Genomic DNA, 22,297 nt, shown 5'->3' with positions numbered 1-22,297 from the left:
CGACACGCAGGTGGGGGAGAAGCAGAACAGGTTCCTCGTGCCTGCCCATGCAGATCTTTTCCCGACGCAGCGAAAGGGTTGCGGAGACTCCCGTCCAAACATACCCGTCAGGTGGCTTCGGCAGCGTACCAAGCCAAGCCCAGGTGGTCCATTGTCTCTGGCATCGCCGTCCCAGACTTTGAGGCCGAGATTCTTCCCATTGTTGGTCACTCGCCGTCCCAGGAATTTCGTTTCCAGGAAGGATACAGGTGTTCTAGCAGCGGGAGAACACCTCGTCCGCCGATTCTCTTGGTCAGTGCTTCGCCACCGACAGCCGGTCATAACAGTGTCAGTAGTGCAAGGGTGTCGATCGTTCACGCAAACTTCAAAATTCATATAAAACACCTTCCAAGCTGCATTCGCTGTTGATATTTTGCAGATGATATACGCATGTTCACAAGAATCGATCCCCCAGGCTATCTCCGCCACGAAATTTTGTGTCAGTACCCCATTAAGTTTTACGGACCTGTCATTTTCAGTGTGGGGGCAGTTATATAAAAAAGACCATAACTTTTGAACGAAACCAGGTAGAAACTCAATTTTTTGTGCAACGCAATTCTGCACACCTCCAGATTCTTAAAATATTAAAAATTCAAATTCACAACTTTTAAAGAAAGCGTCCCTTTAAAAAGTGGTGACATACCTTACAGTTAGTGAGCTCATGCATGAGATACACTTAGATTAGGAAGAAAAAGAAGCGCACTTACTCGTCGCGAAGAGTGTTGAGTTCAAGCAGCAGTTGGCGTAGCGCATTGCCCAAGGCTTCGATGATCTCCAGTGTTGATGTGTTTTCCAAGTCCAGCTGGGTGCAGATGCCTCCAGCCAGCTTTCTCAGGCAATCTTCTAGCAAGGCTTTTTCTTCCTGGAAAGGAGCATGGTAGAGCAACATTCAAAGGGGCATCCACAGGCTTGCGCAAGTATGACTTCTTTGGTTCAAAGCAAAGTCAAAGCAAACAGTAATTAGTATAGAATGATTCCCAGATGGAAAAAATGTCCTTTTACAGCTGCATGGAAAGATTTCCAGTTCAACAACTCGGCTATATAATAACATAATTCAGCTCGAAGTCAATGAATATCAAAGCCTGAATATGGCCGAATTCCAGCTGGGAACTGAAAAAATTTCATTTTGATATTCATTCACTTTGCGCTGATGATTATCGAACCACAAGTCTTTCCAACTCGAAAGACTTCCAGTGCGATAATCCAGCTGCATATGGCACTTTTTCGATTAAGTTTTGAAGTGGATTCGAACAGCAGCAGGGTGCCAGTTAAAAGCAGCAAGATCTGATACATATTAAGATTTGCAATACTGAGCCCATATAAGCTCGCATAACCTGCTCTTGAACTTAAAAAAAAGAAAAGAAATTTCAAACAGAAAAAAAGATGCATCCCAGTAAAGTTAGGTGAGAAGAAACAAGTTCACCCCCGGGGGTATACAGTATAGACCATAGAGTTTCCTACAATACTTCCTAGAGGGAACTCTGGCGCTAGTGTCTATGGGAGCTGCAACGCATGACGCTTCAGCCAGCATGGGAATGATGGGTAGTACACAAATTTGTCTAAACTTTGTTCTTTCGGCTCCGTTTGGCTCCGCGTCGGCTGCATCCGCTTTGTTGCAAAACAAAGTTCAGCAAAAGTCAGCAGTTTCACTTCACCACTTTAACTTCTTTAGGCTCACCAAATCAAACCTGGTCACGAAGTTCACAACGGTCTATTCTTTTATCCAAAACAAACGCCAAAACACAGCAATAAACAAAGCCACAAGTACGTTTGAAGCCGCAAGCACGAAGACTAGGCAAATTTGTGTACTACCCATCATTCCCATGGTAGCTGAACGATCACAGCACCAGAGTCCCCTCTAGTTAATTTTAGGAAACTCTATGGTATAGACCGCTTATAACGTAAGTCGCCGGAGTCGCGAATATCTGCACTATAAGCGGTACCGCACTATAACCAAAACAACCTTCTTCAAAGTCTGCACTTTCGCAAAACGTGTTGAGCATGTAGCCTCGCGTGTCCGATAATCGACATATGCGATTTGGGGCGCTTAAAACCACTTAAATCTCCAAATGTTCAAAAATTAACCGCCAAAAACCCGCATTGCCAACGAAATGAACACGAGGGGAAAAAGCAAACAAAACAAAGTGCCATAACGGAAATTCGCCGACTACGTTTCAGGCCACCTCGAGGTATGCGCATTACACAGAAACCATGTCGAATCGCAACCGAAATTTCACGTGCTGAGCGGTACCGATCGTTCGATTTCACGGGCGCGCACGCGATGTCCAAGACATTGCAATCGAATCCAGAACCACCATTCGAGAGTTGCATGTGCCAACCATGCCCTCGTTTTCATTAACGATATGATGCTCTTCCCTTCAAGTGCAGCTATCGCAAAAAGTTTCGTTGATTCCGCACCAAACCGCAACTTTTATCGCCCGCGACCGCTACCGAAAAGCAACCAACGCTGATTAGGCCTAGCGTGCGGTTCAGCATGTTGTCGTGGGAAGTTTCTCCAAGACAACATGAAGATCGGACGTCGAAAACATTGCACTCAAGCACTAACCCAAGAACAGCGCGCATGATACGAAGTTTGTGCGGTTTATGTTCGCGGCTGGGAGATCAACGGCGACAAAAGCCCGCCAAGCTTGTTTAAGTCCGCGCACTGGCAAAAAAGGCGAAAGCTCGCGTCATGAAGCCGCAAAACATTTCAATTAGCGGAAGAGGTAGCAAACGCGATATCTGTAGCAAGTGTGATAACGACGACGCTTTTCCCGACAGGAAACTTACTTTAAAGCGCACTTGATGAGGACGCGATCGGCAAGGCTCCGCGGCCGGCAAGCGGCTGCGGAGCCTTGCCGCCGCCGGTGCAAGGGCTACTCCGTCACCTAGGCAACCACCATCCTTCCCCACTCGGCGAGCCCGCACAACGCTGCCGCGGTCTTTTTCCTCCCTCCGCCCCTCGTTCGTTCACTGTGCGTGCCCTCGCCCTTCGTAACGACCTCGTCGCTCCCTCCCCAGCAGCGCACCTCCTTTGAGAACCGCACTCGCTACCGCGTTTGTCAGACATATTTTCTCGCAACCGCATTATAAACGGTATTTCACCTTGGGGGACTGCACAATAAGCGGTATGCGTATACATGCGGTTCTATGGGAGGGTAAACGGGAGTCGAAAAAGACCGCATTATAACCGGTCCTGCACTATATGCGGTTACGTTATAAGTGGTCTGCACTGTACATGAGAGCTTACACAGTGCATCAGGCTACATGTCACTCAGGATGCCATGCCATACAGGCTATACAGTGGTTGTTCGCACCCTCTGAAGAGTTCTGGGCATGCAAAGAATATGCTTCAATTGCTCCTGATGCTACACTTGTGCTCTTAATGCTAAAGTTAAAAATACAAGAATGCAAACATCATTTTACATTAATTGTAATCCAGTGATGCTACCGAGGACTTCTGATTTGGAGCAATTTTTGGAGCAGCAAAATTTCCGTTTTGGAGCACTTTGGAGCAGCAAAATTTTCATCTTGGAGCACTTTGGAGCAGATAATTTTGCATCTGGGAGCACTCGGGAGCAGCGAATTTTACATCCTGGAGTGCAATACAGAAGCATATTGCATTAACATTCAAGCACCTGAGTATTATTATGGGGCTCTTATGAAGGCTAGAAATATTTCGATTCATTGCAAATCTCATGGAAAAAATCATCTCAGGAGAATAGGCGTGCGCAAAGAAGGGGGGGGGGGCGGCCGCCCCCCCCCCTAATCACCTAAGAGGGGGGGGGGCGCAAAATCTGCCCCGTACATTGACCCTTGCGATAGCAATTATATGGACACTCTCGGTGGATTTTTGCCGTCGCCGTTGCCGTAATTTTCCGTATAAAGTACAAATTAATAACAACACCACGCTTATTCTAGCCGCGGGTAAAAGCTCGCGAGCGCTGGCGACGAACGCGGCTGAAGCGGAGATTAAACTAGCCGGCCGTCTGTCTCCGCCACACGGACAGCGCATGAGATAACATCTTCCCGCGTGCGGGCCTGCCGTCGATTGCTCATCAGACAGAGAGGAAACGCCCCGCCCGTCTTTCGTAAGGAGCATGAAGGGACGCCAGGGGAGCGGAAGGGGGGGGGGGACCGCATCGTTCGAAGGGCGCACTCGCTTGCACGCGTGCTATCTCGAGGCATCAGGAGACGGCTCGTAAACTTGCTGTGCTCTCAACGCTTACTTCTCGTTTAGAGAACTCAGAGCAAGAAAACGCTTCGTTTCCTGGAGGGGCCAGCGTTTTGTTGAGTTACGCGAGATCGGATCCAAAAGAGTTAGCTGCTAGTCTTACTTCGTTTCACAATACAATTTTTTGGTATCGCATTCATTGCTTCGCTCTTAAGCGAAACTGAGTTTTTTTAACTGTTAGCTATTGACCCCTCCAGCCACCATACCCCCGAAAGCGAGGGGCGGACGTGTAACATGGCGTCAGCGACAGGCCCGCTACTGACTGCTGCGCATTTGCGGCTGCTCCGACCAGGAGATATGATTTTACTAATGAGATGACATTTTTAAAAAAGCAAGCAAAAAATTCGAATTAAAACCCTAGCACGTGAGCTCGAAAGGGCAGGGCCTTTTAGGGGGTATTTACCGCGGAGTGATTACAAACTCGGACGTGCAGGCGGAAGGAATTACGAAATAGCTGTTCTGGATGAAGATCAATGGATAAAGTATATCTGAGGAAAAGTGTCAACACGTTTCCACCGTTCGCGTGCTCTTCCATAAACGCGAAGCAAGGAAAATTCGATATTGTCCCATATATCTACTGCGAGCGATCACAGATTTCATTCCGCGATGTCCGGAAACAGAAGTGACAGACATTTTAGCGGCACTCATGTAGTTATTACTGAACATTGCTTTCCTTACGTGCCGTGCGACGCTTGAAACGAGCTATCAGCAGCGTTTCTGGAATAGACGACGTCCGCCGATGAATCGCCGTCGCACTTTCTCGCTACCGATAGGCCTAGACGTCACGAGCCTCTGCGGAGAGCGCGTTTTGCTGTCGAGCCGACTTGCAGAACAGAAGCTGCGTCGGCACCGTGCATGGCATCGTGGCTTACTTGGAACGCACGCGCTAGCGCTATTTATTCAGCGGAATAATTCTTGGTCCATGATTGCGACTTTATTGGCAGCCCCAAGATCGAGCTGCACATGTTCTGACGCGCCGGCGGTGCGATTGCCGGTGATAGATGCCCCCAAACCCGAGACTTTGGCACAGTTTGGCGCCAATTTCGTCGATATTATCAGGATCGTGCAGTAAATACAATTTGGCGCACTTTGGCGCAGTTGGCGCAGGAGTGGAATCACTGGTAATCTCAAAAATATTCTCCATTTGATTTGATTCGGTTCACTTCTCGCACCCCTGCACTCTTATTTGGTTAAGTTTCAAAAATCCCAATTTGCAGTCCCGCCTATGTAATTAGTCCTTGATACAGGGAACCAATGCCTTTATAGGTTGGTCGCTTTGTTGTATAGGTTAATCAGGTCTAGCAGGTTGCGCAGGAAGGTTGTATGAAAAAAAAACGCAGGCAAAGGCACACCGAATATGAAAACAAACTATATAGAAGCCTTCCAGGTAGCTGAACGTGCAAGGGAAAGAAAAAGTCATCCACCTAAGCCCAGTGCAAGGTTACAAAGACACCAGCTCACTTGGCACATGATGAGACAGACATACCTTTTCTACCTTGAGTTGCTCCTCCAGGCTGTCTCTCTGTGTGACAACAGCACTATGCTCTTGGGCCAAAAAGTGCATCTTGTCTTGGCACTTGGCTGCATTGCACAACATATACAAAGGGTTCAAAGCTTGCATTAATGGTTTGCAACAATACATGTCAATGTGATATGCATAACTATATGATCCCTTAAAGAATAGTCACCAACACAGCTCACGTAATATCCCTGGAGACCCACCAGCACACTTACTATGTACCTCGACAACTGCACTGCATATATTCTACCTCGACGTAAACCTTCATTAGCCTGTCACCACCTGAGCTTGCCTTCTTTTTATGATGATTAGTGGGGTTTTGTGGCGCAAGGGCCATGGGTGGCCAAAAGGCGCCATGTCTTTTATGTGGTGTTGGCGATGGCCAATGATTACGATGACAGGGTGTATTGTGGCTGTATAGAGGCCTAAAATCACGCACTATATAGAAGCATAATAGGTGTGTATAGAGTATAAAATTATGGCAGTGATACGTGATGTGATCTATGGGTGCGGAATACATTACAAGTGAGCATGATATCTACAAGTCAGAGATGGGAAAATAGCACGGATGCCTCCTCGGGGCCTTTGAGGCCAAAGGCAGGAAGGGAGGCGCTTTTTGTAATGTAGCCACCGCAGCAACCACCTCTTTTCAGAGGCCGTGCAACAGATTGCCTGGGTATACGACGTGAAAGCTATGAACTTCTTCCAAAAACGCGAATAGCGACTGATGTTTAACAACCACTTTCCTACCAATGAACAGTGATGGGTGAAATGGCATTCGTTGTCGGTAGGGTAATAGGAAGTGTTGTTTTATAAGCGTGTATAATTCTTTACATTAGATAAAAAGCATCCGGGGCGCCAGGCCTGCGCGGAAAGCGCAGCACAGTCACAGCGAAAGCTGGAAGAGTGGCATTTCTAGAGCCCGTTATAAACTCTCCTGTGGCTACTAATACAGGTACATCAGCAACGTACCCACTACGCAACAAAGCGTAATTTTTGGGAAGTTGGGAAGCACCCAGCACGACATTATTCGTTGTTCTGCGGAGAAGCGAGGTACCATATGTAAGCGATTATGTGCAGTTTGTTGATGCGGTGGTTGACGACGATGAATAATTATGGTTGCGCCCTTTGTAATGGGTTGGAAGCTTTAAACGACCCACTAGTTACGTAATGCATATTGTGTGACGCCCGGTCGTTATTTAACTGTCCCACCACGCTTTATAACACACTTTAACCGGAGAAACGTAGAGCAAGAGAGAGAGAAAGAATTGACTTTATTGAGACCCTGAGGAAATGGATCATGGGAGCCTTATGGGCTTCCTTGGCAACCAACAGAAGTGCACTTGCGAGGAACCCACTACGCTATAAATCATTGTAACTTTTGAGAAGTAGGGCAGTAGGCACTGTGCCATTTTTCGTCATTCTACAGACAACCGTGGTACCTGCTAAACGCATGTAAGGCATTATGCGCACTTTGTTGATGCTGTGCGTGATGACGATGAAGAATTATGGCAGAGCTCTTTGTAATGGGTTGGAAGCATTCAACAAGCTACTCGTTGCGCAATTCGCATTGTGTGACGCCTGGTTACAGAATTCGCGTTGTGCGACCTTATTCTACTCTTTTACCACGCTATATTGCATATGCTAATGTGGTTCCTTCCCGACATGAAGCCTGTATAGGACCTTTTTGCAAAGCAGTTTCAAGCACCGGCATGGCTCAGAGGTTGAATACTGGGCTCCCACGCAGAGGGCCCAGGTTCGAACCTCGTTCCATCCTGGAATTTTTTCTTATTTTAATTTTTTTTCTTATTTCGAGCGATACTGGTTACGGACACCTGCGGCGGCGGCGGACAACTACGGCACCAAAAACGGCCGGTGAAATGATCTCATAACAGCTTTCGCTGTAAAAATGTTGAGCATGGTGAGTGGTTCACCATATTTCTCACACATGGGTGGATCACCACTAGACAGAAGGTATGAGTTCTTGTTTTTCTGTGTGTGTGTGTCCTGTTCTTAGCCTTGTAAGTGTTACTTCTGTGCAACGTGACTTTGATACTGGCGGCGAATTACCAAGATGCGGCTTGATAACGGGCAGTTTATTTTGTGTGAGCCTATCCCATGTGCTCTGCCAAAAGGCCCTGAGCTTTCTTTTGAGGAACGGTTCTAGGTCTAGTGGAGGGACAGCTATGGATGTATTGGGACTATTTTCGTGGGCAGATGCTGCTAGCTGGTCCGCCAACACACCTTGGATCTCGCTATGCCCTGGCACCCAGCACACTAAGACACGCTGCTTGAGCGCATAAACCGTGCATAGGAGTGAGTAGAGGGAGACAAGGACAGGGTTTTCTGTGAGCTTGCCTTCTTTTGAACACCTGTTCCAAAGTCCTTGAAAATCAATAGCCTTGCCATGCTACTATGTGCCAATGTTACTATGTCAAATGAAGCCTTTGAGCTGTTACTTCCTTGTGCTTTCTACAAAAAGTATAGTTTCCATAGGGACAGCTGAGACCTTCAGCTCGAAGCTAACAGCTCAAAGACTGCCTCCTTGCATCATCCTTTGACTTTAAAATAAAGTGATATGGTTTAACTGAAGTAAATTTCACCATTGTCCGCTGTAAGACGTTCAACATCCTCCTGCAGCTCTCTGAGCTGTTCTTCCAGAGCCATCTTGGAGTCAACTGTGTCCTGGTACAGCTGAGACTGCAACAGTTTGAATGCCCAAGTTTGCAGACAGTCTTACTGCTTTACATTCTATAGCATATGCATATATAAAGCATACAATTTAAAGTTTTGCACATACATTTCACATCACACAGGATGCAATCAGCTTGTTCACTGGTGGTAACATAGCTCCTTTATGACTCAAGCAAAATTTGTCACAAGTAATGCGCAGATTTATTCAACAAGTGAGCCTTAGTATCCTAATTAGTACCTAGAGATTCGCATAGGTGTGTCTTTAAATGCATAAGTATGTAGAATATATATGCATCATGATTTAAACACAGCAGTGTACCCCACACCACACGCCCTAAAGTAATTTTCCTTAATGATCAAGAATTTCAAACAGTGAAACAGCCTCACCCATTTAAAACCAGCAATACGCTGCTACATGTCACGCAAATTATATTTGTCAAAGTGTGGCTCCTCATTTCAAATTGGCAGAGGCCTCTTCAGAACAAAAAGAACAAGCTCAATTATAAAATACCTTTGCATCCAACTCCTTTTTGCAGTCTTCAAGTTCTGCAGTACGTTCCCGCAGTCTATTTTTGAGTGCTGCCACTACAGGTATGAGAAAAAATAAACCACAAATAAGCTTTACTGTAAAGACATCCAGAGTCAAGTTAACACAGGGGTCTAAGATCTAACAAACAGTGGTTATAGCAGCACACAGCATACCACATTCAAATTCTCCAACAGAAAGTGCCACCAGCTCTTGTTTTTTCTCTCTCATACAACCAAGAATTGTCTTTCATAACCTTTATTACGCCAACGCAAACTTTTCCTCTTCCAGCCTGTGCTTCTGCAGAACGTGTAAATTGCATAATGCTGTGCTCAGGGGCACAACAGCCGAAATATGATTTGGGGCAATTTTTGGAGCAGGAAAATCCTAATTTGTAGCAGGTGATGGGGAAATACCTCCATTCTTAAGGCACCAAATCCCAAATTTGGAGCAGTATAACGAAAAGATGCGCAAAGCATTCAACATTAGCTAACTCGTGCACAGTTCACATGAGCTCCGCTACTTCAACAAAAGCAGTGTGTTGAACCACCCCACAGTGCAAGCAATGACAAAGTCCGCCTCACCGTTTGCAGCACCTGTCAAATCATATGACAGGCGCTGAAAATGCTAATGTGAACCTGCCTAAAAACGTACTGGGGTACGTTCATATTTCTTGCTTCTAAGGGCCGCAGAAACTTCACAGACAGCTCTGAATGACTGCCAGTAATTTATTTTGTGTCAGCGGTCATACTAGTACTTGTAATTATATGGGGCGTGTGTAATTAAGGAACAACATGTGCTGTGTCCCGTGACAGCCTGCACTAGTAGCCCCTTCCCAATCTTAGCACTCTTTTCTGCACGACACCTGTGCGCTGCGGCGAAAGTGTCTTAAAAAGCGTTCTGCATGCAAGAGAACAAAGCCAGGATATTTTAGAATCACTGTTCCTCGCTCTTTCTTTTGGCGGTGAGGTTAGGCCTGTTTACAGAGAAATTTATGGCCATGCCTGTATAATCGGGAGGACTGCTGAAAATTCGGGGGTATCCCAGGAAAATTCGGAGAGTTTGATGGCACGCAAATGGCCAGTGCTTTCACTGAATACATTGGCGGCACGTTGTCAACATTTTCTACGCGGAGCTTCCGCTCTAACTTGCAGACGTCCATGTAGAGAAGCATTGCAACCAGCAGAAAAAACGTTTTCGGGGCTCCCAACATAAAGCCCGCCTATGGCTTCGCTGCGTGTCTAGATTAGATCGGACGATGACGTCCAAACTGCAGGTGACCAACTTGGCCCCTATTCCTTGCTAAAATTAGCACAACTGAGAATTTTCAAGTTGGTCGGGCATTCTGGCACAGCCTGGCACTATTTCAACAAATTTCACGGTTTTGGCACGGCTGGGCGCAGAAGTAAGGAACTGTATCAAATTGGCGCAAATGGCGCAGCTGTTGCACCCCTGTGCGCTAATATCCGACACACTTTTTTTCACCACAAACAAGCAAGTGGAACCATCTTTCCAGCTCTGCTGCTACCCTTCATGATTTTGCTTTTTTCAAGACAACACTTGCGCGATTAACCCCAGATCTGTGGAAAACCCTCAGGCCTTGATACGTAAATAAATAAAAAATAGAAATAAAAAAATGCAAGAACTAGCTTAACTGGCAAACAATTAACTGCTTCGCACACTCCATAACCTATAATCTGTTTACATCGACGGCACTGCAGCTCTGTGGCACACCCAGTATGTACAGTTAGAACGTCTTCAACAAAGTTCCTCAAACACAAAGATAGTTTTATTAAATCCAAAAATTAATTATAAACTTCTATATGTAACACTGTTTTAATGAAGACTTAATTTATTTCATTATATCTGTATCTTTTACACTGAGGTTTGACTGTATATATCAGCAAGTGCACATTTCAGTAGGCTATCACTGAATTTGCAAGGATAAGCTTTATGTAAACAACATACAAAGAAGTCATTAAAAGAGCCGGAAGAGGCTAAAGCAAGAGGACTGGGCTAGTTAGAGTACCAGAGAGCTGAGCTAGTTGGTATAGGTATTCATGTTTAAAAGACAGGGCGTGCAAACATGGGCCCAGGAGAGAAGAGAACACAAATGCCGACTGACAACTGCCTTATGTTGTCTTGACTTCTCTCGTGTCCGTTTTTGCATCACCAGCCTTGTAACATGCAGCTAGTTAGCCCGCCTTACCTCTCACGCTTTTTTTTTATCGCGACAGTGAACAAAGTACATATCAAGAGCAACACAGCGTACAAGGATAAGTGAAATGCAAGTGACACGAGCTATAATGTGGTTGTTGCTTTTTGGTTCCCTCATGTTTTGCTCAAGATTTCACATAGTCTTTATTCATCACTTTTTTTTTGTGCACACACGTGCCTTCCTACGTGAAAATGGGATGTGAATTCCCAGCTGGAAATCGGGTTTCCAGCCTGGTTTTGAGCTGGAAATGGCTTTTCGGGCTGGAAATTTTCCATTCCCAGCTGGAAATTGTATTTCCAACTGGGAATGAAACCCATTCCAGGCTGGAAATGGTATTTCCAGCATGGATATGGAAATAATTCCCGACTGGAAAGCCATTTCCAGCTTGACGTTTCCAGTTCCAGTTGGGAAGTTATATTTCCAGCTGGAAATTTTTCCAGCTTCAGTTCGGAAATAATTTGCTCAGCATGAAATTTTCCTGTTCGAGCGATGAAGTGGTTTTGTTGACAAAAGGAATTCCAGCTGCCCAAATATTGATCTGCATACAAGTGATAGCAGATTAAGTGTATAATGCAGAGCGTGCATTTAGACATGACTTAGAACAGTGGTTCTCGAATGGGGGTCCGCGAAGTCATTCTTCGGGGTCTGCAAAACTCAATTAAGCTTGCAAAAAAAGAGTTTTTTGAAGGCCCACTATATGTCCGCAGTGGCCCCTTCTGGTTTTTTGGTATGCTTCACTGCATTACATTTGTGCAGTGCGACGGAGCTGACTTATGTTTCTTCTTTATGAGGTGGCTGTAAAGTTTCTATTGCAGTTTTCTACGACATATGCGAGCATGCTTTTTCCAGGCTTGCATATTTGAAAAACAAACATCGCGATAAAGAGGTTGAATGTAGCTGCAGACGAGAGAACTTATTGACAAGTTGTTCAGATCGAATTGACGTGGCACTTTTGCCTGACCATTCTTTGCCACGTAAAAATAAAAGGCACCTATTTCACACGCTGCATATTTCGTATAACCCACCCACCCCCTCTTCTTCTGACTGCAAGGGGTCCCCCTGAAACATCCATGTATGAGAACCACATTGAATATTCATCACATGGCACATAGGAATAGGATACATTTTACAACCCTGATCTTCCGCACCCCGTACTTCTGGGTTGCAAAAAAAATTGAAAAATATGTATGGCTGGGGTAACACGCACTTTTATTTGACCTTTTCAGAGGTCGTGCACCCGGTCGACACGGCATTACAAATGTTACAACTGTATACGTCCAACCAGGTGCTTGCTCAGTTCCTCATTGAGCCGTTGCGCCAATAGCTAGTGTTTAAACAATAGTAGTTACTTCCTTGTGAAAAGGGGCATTATTTTCAGCATTCGCCATTGACTGCCACGACCGAATAGCAGTGAACTTTGCCAACTTGCTCCCTCCGACGCCGCGGCTACACTGTACCGCGGCCATGAAAAATGCCGCACTGCCGCGATGTTTGTCACAGTAGCTCTATTCTCGTATCATTTCTCGGTGACTTATGACGTTAATGCTAAATAATAACCTACTCTGTAATATAAATACAGCATACAAAAGTTATATTTCTTTTTTTAAGGTTAACACCATTAAAGACAGCGGTCCGATAGACCGCATAAATTATTATGTCACCGCAGTCAGCCAGTTTCGTACAGCACATGGCAGGCAGCTAGTCGTGGTGATATTGGTGATATCTGTGCGTGTGTGTGCTCGGCGTTCGCTACTCTAGGGAGTTTCCTTGATGAATATCTGTGTGACAGTTACATGGAATAGTTCTTTGTGGTCAGGTTTATCTCTGGAAAGTGTTACGAGTGATGACCAGCATGTTCGAGCGGTTTTTATTGCTGTACTGCGTGCGATGTCTTGGATACACCAGCGCCGATCAAGGGACAGCGATTTTCTCAGCTCTAATTGTTCCATTTGGAGGCAAGTTGCACTTATATATTTCAAGTATAAGTGAACGTTTGTCCCGAATGTTTGTGGGCTTCGTTATCACGGTGTCATGTTACCTGGTAATGTTTATATATGCGCGAAGTACACTACAGGCCAGTTTCTGTAAGCATCCTTTGTCTCCAATAGCCCTGTGCCGTGCAATGCTTGTGTCTCCTGGTGCGCATGCGTCTATGCAACAAACGCGAGTAATTACATATGTTCGAGTGAACTCATTGGATGCCTATTCGGAGTAGTTTAAGGTCGATATAAATAATCGTTACATAGCACCTACAGTATGAACCGCAGTGCTCATCAGATCTTGCTCACCTTTGCTTTGCACTGCATTGACTTTGTATTGTGGTACTGCTTTTGAAAGCTGTATTGATGCTGTTCATGTGATTTGGTAAAACTATACTTTTGCTAGAATTGCGTTTTATGGGTCATTGTGGTTTTGATGTTTGCTCACTATGTATATTTTTTTTCAGGTGGTGTACGAGGATATGAGCAAACTCATTCTACATCTCGAGATATGTTCCAACACTTGCTACAAGCGTTCAAATAAATGCTGTTAAATTTCACCACCATGTTCTTTGACTGTGTGCAGTTCACTGGACGAACAGGTCCTGTAGGAACCATGCTAAGACGCATGCGATAGCCGCGAGGTCAAATCTGGAAACTCTTCCATTTCCAGCTGGGAATGAAGGATTCCAACTAGAAATTTTGCCATTTCCTGCTGGAAATATTTGCTGGAAATATTTCCATTCCCAGCTGGGTTATGGAACCAGGAAATTTTTCCAGGCTGGAAATTTTCCCATCTCCAGCTGGAAATTTTCCAGCCTGGAAAGATTTCCAGGTTTCATAACCCAGCTGGGAATGGGAATCATTTTCACCTGGGTTGGTATGAAAGACAGTGCATTTATCCTTGTCTGGTTTAAGCCAAGGATAAACGTGGCTTAAATCCTCCAAGATAAACAACGGCTGTCCACGGCAAAAAAGTGGCCACCAATTCCCACTTGCTCAACATATCCTTGCTCAAATTCCCAATGCTCAACATATCCTTGCCAACCTCCCGAGCTTCCCACTCATTCCTTAGCTAGACCACGTTGAATGAACCACAGAAAGGTTTACGTGAATAACAACTCACTCTTTTCCGAAGCCTTCATCAAGTTCTTCTTGGCATCGGCCAGGAGATTCGGGAACTGCTGCAATGAAGCAGTGCCGACAAATCCACGGCAACTTATTGCCACTCTATTCATCTCGGTGCGTGCACAGAGAATAAACATAAGCTCTAACTTCGCATAGTGTGAAAGCGACTGCAGAATACTAATGCGAAAGTAATTCCAAACCTGTCTTAACATGTTGAATTACAAACTGCATGAATCAAAGCATTCTGTAAAAATGATCTTAGCCAAATAGCATTACAACAATGGGTCCCTTAACTACCTGCTTCACTAGTTAAAAAGAAGTGAAGTTGGTATACGTACAACGCTGCACTCTCCCAATGCCCTCATCTCTTCTATCAGCTGGTCCTTCATATGATGGCCTTGCCGCAATTGAAAAAAAAAGTGAAGAAGGAATCATTACTTCTCGTAATAATCAGTTTAAACAACTTTACCGCGTCGCACAAAGACCTGAAGTTACCATTCTTATATCGGCCAGCTCGCAGTACACCAGTGAGAAAGAAACCAGTTCACTTCTCATACTCACATGTGGCCAGTCTCTGCTGCAAACGTTGCATACCGATGTAGCCATCTTTTAAAGAAAGCTCCACTTCTGCAGTCCTGTGACCAAGAGATGGTGAGTGAGTTCATTCAAGTGGAAAGGTTTGAGGATACAGTCAGCCCAGTGTAGTCAGAGATCCCAAAATTTTTGTTTTGATTCATTGAAAGGTTGAATAGGCAAAAGTTGAGGAGACGTGGCTACAAAGGGAAGTGTGGCTCACTGTACGTATTCAATGTGCACACATATGACCCATGCTCAAACACTTCCATTACAACCAGAACAACTTTCAAAAAACATTTGGATTATGACTTCTGCAGTTACTGTTAAAGAACCTGTTGTTGTGAGTTGGTGAATCTTTCATTCATTCACTCATCTTCGTTTATTTTCATTTGTCAAAGGGACGAGACTAAGCCGCACCAGCAGCTTGAAAAACATCTTTGCAAACATTTTTGAACTGTGCGATGTGCTTATATACTGGCTGTGTGAAATAAAAGTTAGCTGCAAGTTTGCACCAATCCTTGTCATACGTTCTATTTGTGGTCATTTGCTCACGCTATTAACAAATTTGTGTCCGTGGGAAAAGTAGCACTTTTTGAGTGATGCAGTAAATATTTGGTAAAAATTGATAGATTTAATTAATTGCTGGGGTTTTATGCGCCAAAACCACAGTATGATTATGAGGGACGCTGTAGTGGAGGGGTCTGGAAATTTTGACCACCTGGTCCATCGGAAACAATGACACCGTGCCGCTTCACGGTTCATACTATTAGGCCAGGGCCCCCACTGCCAGAACCAGACTTGACAGCAACACGCTGCCTTCTATCAAAGACGTCGTACGTCACTTCTCTGCTCAGGTCACGTGATCCCAGGCAGTTGAGGTGCAAATAGACTCTCCAGAGGGTAACTATCATAGGGAAGTTCACGAGGATGGCTTGGTGGGCTAATTGGTATAGCACTTGGAAATGTTACAGAGCACACGGATGGGGACAAAGGAAGACACCACAAGACGCAGCACTGATTGAAAGAGGCCAATGATGTGGAAATGAAGTTCACGAGGATGGCTTGGTGGGCGAATTGGTATTGAATCTTGAAAACATGTTTTCTTCCTTCATCCACGTCTGCATGCGGTGTAACGTTTCGAAGATAACCATCACTGCTATGTAGCTCCACAGTGGATGCCGTGTAACATTTAACCATTTCTCCTGGGGACAACATCTCACCAACACCTGCACCTGGATTGTTAGGCTACCCAGCAACTCTACCAATAATGAACAGTGGCCCACTTTGTCAACATTTCAACAAGATAGCGAACTGAGTCAACTAGCTTCAATGCATAAATGTAAGCTGCACAAAATACACGGGCAATGCAAAAGGACAGGAGGCACAAATGCACCCTCTCAGCCGCAGCTTTCATAAAAACTCTACTCGTTCGGCTTCAGAAGAGCCTATTGGGCAGAGTGCGATGGTGCGTTCTCTTGGCCTCATAATTGTCAAGAGTCAAATGCATTGCGTGTCTCTGGAAACATTCTAAACCTTGCACCGACACCACACGACGGTGTTGGTGTCAGAAGCACTCACTCTAAAACCAAAAAGGAGTATTTGGGGCATCTTTCTACCACACGCACCAATAATCATCATCTGCATTGCATGCATTCCTTGCATTATTTCCGTGCGTCCAGTAATTCCCGGTCATGCACGGCTTGTCAGTAACGGCATGACATAGCACTCTTGATAAGAAAATAGCAAGCGCAAAGTTTTCGAGGAAGGTAACGAAAGCAAGGATTGTTGTGTGAAGGACACCCCAAATACTCCCATTTTGCCTTAGAGTGCATACAAGCACAATCTCAATGAAAGATGAGATGTGGTGTTGGTGTCAGCAGTGTGAACGTGCGTGAAGCATTTGTAGTGTCAGCAGTGTCAACGTGCCGGAAGCATTCGTACACTCCAAGACAAAAAAGGCGTATTCGAGGCATCTTTCTGCCACACACACCAATAATCATCATCTGTATTGCATGCTTTCCTCACACACATACGGTAATTTCCCATCACGCAACAGCTCATGGCTATTGGCATAACATAGCACTTTAGATAAGAAAGTAGCAAAGAGCACAGTTTCTGAGGAAGAAAAGGCAAGCAAGGATTGTTGTTGCGTGAAAGAAAAACAACCCAAATACTGCCATTTTCCTTACACTTTAAGAAAAAATTCAAGTATTCGGGGAGTATTTCTGCCATGGAATACTAATCAACTGGCTTGCTTGTGTATCTTTTCTTGAAGGCTCGGCTCTCGCTACTTTCCTACTGAGAATGCCAAGTCATGGTGATAGCACGCATGCCGTTCATGACTCTGAAGTGCCAGGACTGCGGTGATAATGCAAGGAAAGCACGTGAGGTAGGTAACTATAGTTGTGTGACAGAAATACATCCCAAATGCACAATTTTTCTTAGAGTGTAGAGTGCATACAAGTGTGATTTCAATAAAAGATGAAAGCTGCGCATGCTACGCAGAATACCTCATCTCTGCTGCCTTGCAACGTTCTTCCTTCTCTTCCAAGCTGCTCTTGACTTCAAGGAGCTCAAGAGTGAGACTGTTCGCATGATCATATTTCTCCTGCAGCTCAGCCTTGCAGCGAGTCAACTCTGTTTCCTGAAGGCACCAAAAAGCGAGAAATAAAAATATTGGTGCCAGCAAACTGCAGGTATGCCACACTGACGAAAACTTGTTTCCGAATGCATTGTACCTGCAGAACATTTGTACTTCTTTGCGTTGTAGTCAATTGTAACCAATTCAGTTAAAAAAAATTGACCCCTGCCACAACACCTGAAAGGGTTCTGGTGTGCCACCTGTATAAGCATAACCTGTCATCATATATATCATAAACAATAAAAACTGGTTGATTGATCAAGTGATTGATTGATTGATTGATTGATTGATTGATTGATTGATTGATTGATTGATTGATTGATTGATTGATTGATTGATTGATTGATTGACGAATTATAATTTAGATAGTTCCTGGAGTCCACATAAACAGTCTTAAAATGTGGGACCAAAACAATACCAGACAAACGAAATAAATATAGTGAGTCAAGCCAGGCCTCTTACTTTCTGGATCAGTTATGTTAGTTATGTAAGCTAGCCACGTCTATGCCACTTACAAAAAAGGTCGCTATCAAATTCACAGACACCCTTTTCACACTGGATATATGTTTACCGGGTATCTCGGATATCATCATACACAATGTTTTGTATGTCTCTGAATTCAACACGGACTGCAATGTTTTCCAAAGTAAAATGCAAGCACACAGGTGAAGCTTCCACATGCGATGTGTATTTTTATGACAGCACCAGCGGCAAGAGATAAACCTCCAATTTGCATATATTCACATTTATAGCAGCTCCGATACACAGATCAGGGGTGGAAGCAGGGCTGAGCTTTTTGCAGCAGGAATAATGCTGTTTACAGCAGCTCCCAGTGGCTTAAAGAAAGGCTCTTGTGACCAGTCGCACTGTTGGCATCAGGCCAAGGGCCTAACACCACTTCATCAGTAAATGATCTATTATTTAATTGTTCAATCGAGGATATCAGTTTCTGTAGTTCACGTGCGCATGCTGGGCAGGTACAAAATACATGATCAAGTCTTTCTGGTAGTACTTGACAGTGATCAAATGTGGGATCAATGTCATTGCAGCCGATGATATGAAAGGGGAGTTTTGGAGCAGTGCAGGTCTGTTTTGGAACAAGTTTCTGAGAAAGGGTCGGACATAGCTGTTAAATACAATTTTTTATTCCTGGTAAACACAAAAAACAAAAGTTCAAATGGCTTGATATAAAATACTGAACCGACCGCACTGTCAACAAATTAAAGACACACACACATACATATATATGTGTTTGTGTGCTTGTGTATGTGTGGTCCCATCATTAAAATAGTATCACAGCTGACAGGTTAATAACTAAGACAAAACTATACATAAGCAATGACTTGAATTTCTGAACCTGACTAGACTTCAGACAAATTAAAAATGACTGTTCGTGTTGTTATACAACACTACTGCTGACATAAGCCGAAAAACAAGCAAAATATACACTTTTACATAACAATGTTGCCTCACATTTGCACAGGAAAAGCGGATCAGCGTGGTGCAACTGGCGTAACATTTTTACTAGGGGTGTACGAATAGTGAATTTTAGAACCGAATCGAATAAGAATCGAACGACATCGAATCGAATACTTTTCAAAAGAGTTTTCAAATAGTAAGGCAACCATTTTCAAAGCAGCCCTATAATGGTAGTGTAACCATTTTCAAGGCAGCCCCAGAATCGTAAGACATTTTATTTGAAACAAATATTAACAAACTTTATCAAAGGAACATTGCGATTACAGTTAATCAATAGAAAATACCACAATTACGTAAACTGACGCATGCTCGTATATAGTGGCAACCAGAGCCTCAGAAATATTTTGTAACTGCAGGTTGAAATACAGAAGTGACTACAGTATTCAACACGGCACTTTGTGAACAGATTTTAAATAAAACCAATTTTTAAATATTGATATTCATGAATCAACAACATCATTAATGTCATGATGAAGATAGTGGATTGATTACTCTGACGCTGGAGTTTTAAAGAACGCCTTCATCCTGTAATCAATCCAGCGTGGATTGTCCCGTAAAACCTTGGGCTGCATGCATCTTGGTAATTCTACGACTAAAACAAGAAACGTTACTCCTCTCTGTTCCAACGTTTCGCTAGTTTGAAGTTTTTTTTTTTTATCGGTACTTATTATTCGAAAAATATTCGAAAAGTATTTGGCTTTTATAACATGCACTATTCAATTCCAGTCCCGAATCGAATAGAACGCTATTCAATTCGTTATTCGATATTCGCACACCCCTAATTTTTACCCCTAAGAGACTGGGCAATTCGGCAACGCAACCATGACTGACGTTCTGCCACGAATGTCATGCGAGAAAGTAAATCGGGAAACAAGCAGGGTGTCTACCAATTCAATTTTTCCGAATTTCCTGACTTTTTCAGGTTTTTCCATGGGGATTTTAAGCGTATTCCATGAATGGTAAACCTGCTTTAAAAACCGTCTGTCGGTGTACCGAAAACAAACCCTCAAGCGGTAAGAAGGGCAGAACCCTTGCATAAACTGAGTGCAGAACTAAGGAACTCAGCCGGCGAGCCTCTGGCTCACAGTGCTTCCAGCAAAACCAGAATGCCTTCAAGCCGAGACGAGGTCATGGCCAAGGCAAACCAGCACGAAATTATCGGCGTGAGTAATGCCTTGGAAATTGAGATGTGCCGTGTTATCTATAGAAGGAACAGTTATGCACTGTCCCTTTTTTTATGCTTAGCTGTTCACTGCAAAATGAGTTCTGCGGAATCCCACAAGGTGGCAGAAGGGTTATGAAAGGGATAATTGACAATCACCTGTTTGCAGCACAAGGCCACAAGGAAATCCCTACGTATTTTCTCGGGAAGGAAAGTTTATAGATGAAGAAATATTCGTCCTGGTTCGGGGATCGAACCCAGGACTAACGCCTTTACGGGGCAGTTGCTCTACCAACTGAGCTAACCAGGATGCTAACGACTGGCAGGGCTAGGGCGAATTAGTCAAAAACTCGAAGCATATGGATACACAATATTGCAAAAGAGTTCTGTGGAACCGTACAAGGTGGCAGAAGGGTTACAAAAGGGATAATTGGCAATTCATCACGTGTTTACTGTAGTTGGTGAAGAAGGAACGACTTTGTAAGCTTGGAACAAAGGCAAAAATTCCATGACGATTCCCTGACTTTGCCAGGCATGTCCAAATTCCCCGTCAATTCCAGTTTTTTTAAGCTTGGGAGACAACCCGACAAGTTCACTGAGCAGAGCGTCTACACAAAGCTGTAAAGCTCAATCCTTACCTTTGATTGTATGTCCATCTCCATGGCAACAAGCTCATCATGAGCAGCTTGAAGTAGACTGACTGAAGTCCTTGGAGGCATGGGCAAACATAGTTTTCTGGGCACCCCACCAGTGCTGCACCTGGCTGCAACAAACAGACACGCAAGTTAAACCAACGAATATTAGGTGTTGCTTTTGAAATGACACGAATCAGCCAACTATGGCCCAGCACAGCATGCTTAGAATAACAACATCATCACTGCACTGCTGGAAAAATACTTTGCGTGATCTCAACAAATACATTTCTTCTCGATTAGTTCTCAATAAACAGGCAAGTATTGCATCCAAACATGGCATCGGTAAAATGCGAACCCGGCACAAAATTGGGTCGCAGCCGAGCCAGTAGTGCAGTTGCACGAGCCACTCAAACAACCTTTAGGTGAGCATCCGTTATCAAAATTCCATGCTCAAACAAGTCTGTTCACAGGACAATATATATTAAATTTTCTATATTTTTCTTTAAGTCCTCACTCTGGGACCATACATTAATTTCATAGCAAAATGAAAACCAAAGGTAAACGTTAGGCAGAAATCTACCTGGTTGAGGACACCGCATTTAAAGAGAACGAAAGTTTCAATCAAATTTTCGATACCCGATTCTTCGAAGTCTGACCAGCTCCTTCACTGGGTATGAGAAAGCCTGAAGTAAGTAGTGCTTACACAAACCTATATCAACCGTTCTACAAGAACGCTGTGCAGCCATTTATAATCAAGGCCTGCTACAAGCTAGTGTCTGTGCACCTTGCAACACACACGTCAAAGCACCAAAAGCGTATATAAGGGCTGCTCACCTCAGGTCTACTAACAACTGAAGACGAAGCTGGTCAGGGTCCGAAATGTCGAGAATTTAAAAGTAGGTTCAGTGGCAGTTTTCATTCACTTTATACTAAAAATGAAAACGTAACAAAACTGCTTATTACCCTTGAAGCGATCTTTGTCACCCAGCTCGCCTTCATCACTCTGCTCCCGCCGCTTTTCTGCTGTCAGGTAGGGCCCCGAGATCGCCGTTGCCCTTGGCGGCAGGCGCTGGCCAGGCCTCAGGCTCATGTTCACGGTCGTTGCTGATAAAATGCAAGGTCCTCTTGACAATGCCTGAGGAAAACAAAAATTGGACATAACGAAACATTCAGCAAGATGTCAAGTAGTCTTAGACCACTGAGAACATTGCACTGTGGCAAATGCGAAATGCCAGCCAAAAAAGGAACGTATTAACAGTGAAAGCGTTCCTGCTGTAATTGTAAAAATGAAAAGGGACACAACTTACTGTAGTAATATACATGCTGCAATAAATATGCACTAGCCACGGGTATTGCTGTGAGTTCTCTTAATGTCATAGCCCTGTCTCCACTTATAATGCAATCAAGGCATCAGCTTTGAGACTACAAGTGCGTAGTAGCGAAGATGGAACACCATCCGCGATGATA

General features: G+C 44.2%; 1 protein-coding gene across 1 annotated transcript in view; it reads right to left on the bottom strand.

Moving 5' to 3' along the window:
• LOC119401396 (myosin-9-like) overlaps nucleotides 1-21,959 on the bottom strand; it is a 72,634-nt gene extending 50,675 nt beyond the window's left edge. The window contains exons 1-10 of the mRNA XM_049418702.1: nucleotides 21,794-21,959; nucleotides 20,834-20,958; nucleotides 17,424-17,557; nucleotides 14,899-14,972; nucleotides 14,676-14,734; nucleotides 14,336-14,393; nucleotides 8,998-9,071; nucleotides 8,396-8,492; nucleotides 5,760-5,854; nucleotides 747-901 (exon numbers count right to left, since the gene is read on the bottom strand). Of these exons, the coding sequence (XP_049274659.1) occupies nucleotides 747-901; nucleotides 5,760-5,854; nucleotides 8,396-8,492; nucleotides 8,998-9,071; nucleotides 14,336-14,393; nucleotides 14,676-14,734; nucleotides 14,899-14,972; nucleotides 17,424-17,557; nucleotides 20,834-20,958; nucleotides 21,794-21,920 (998 nt within the window). The 5' untranslated portion in view covers nucleotides 21,921-21,959. The remainder of the gene's footprint in view (nucleotides 1-746; nucleotides 902-5,759; nucleotides 5,855-8,395; nucleotides 8,493-8,997; nucleotides 9,072-14,335; nucleotides 14,394-14,675; nucleotides 14,735-14,898; nucleotides 14,973-17,423; nucleotides 17,558-20,833; nucleotides 20,959-21,793) is intronic.
• Between the last annotated feature and the right edge of the window lie 338 nt (nucleotides 21,960-22,297).

The sequence above is a fragment of the Rhipicephalus sanguineus genome, chromosome 8 (genome assembly GCF_013339695.2).
Source record: "Rhipicephalus sanguineus isolate Rsan-2018 chromosome 8, BIME_Rsan_1.4, whole genome shotgun sequence".
Taxonomy (NCBI): domain Eukaryota; kingdom Metazoa; phylum Arthropoda; class Arachnida; order Ixodida; family Ixodidae; genus Rhipicephalus; species Rhipicephalus sanguineus.
The sequence above is the reverse complement of the archived record's forward strand: the minus strand, read 5'-3'. Positions and strand labels throughout refer to the sequence as shown.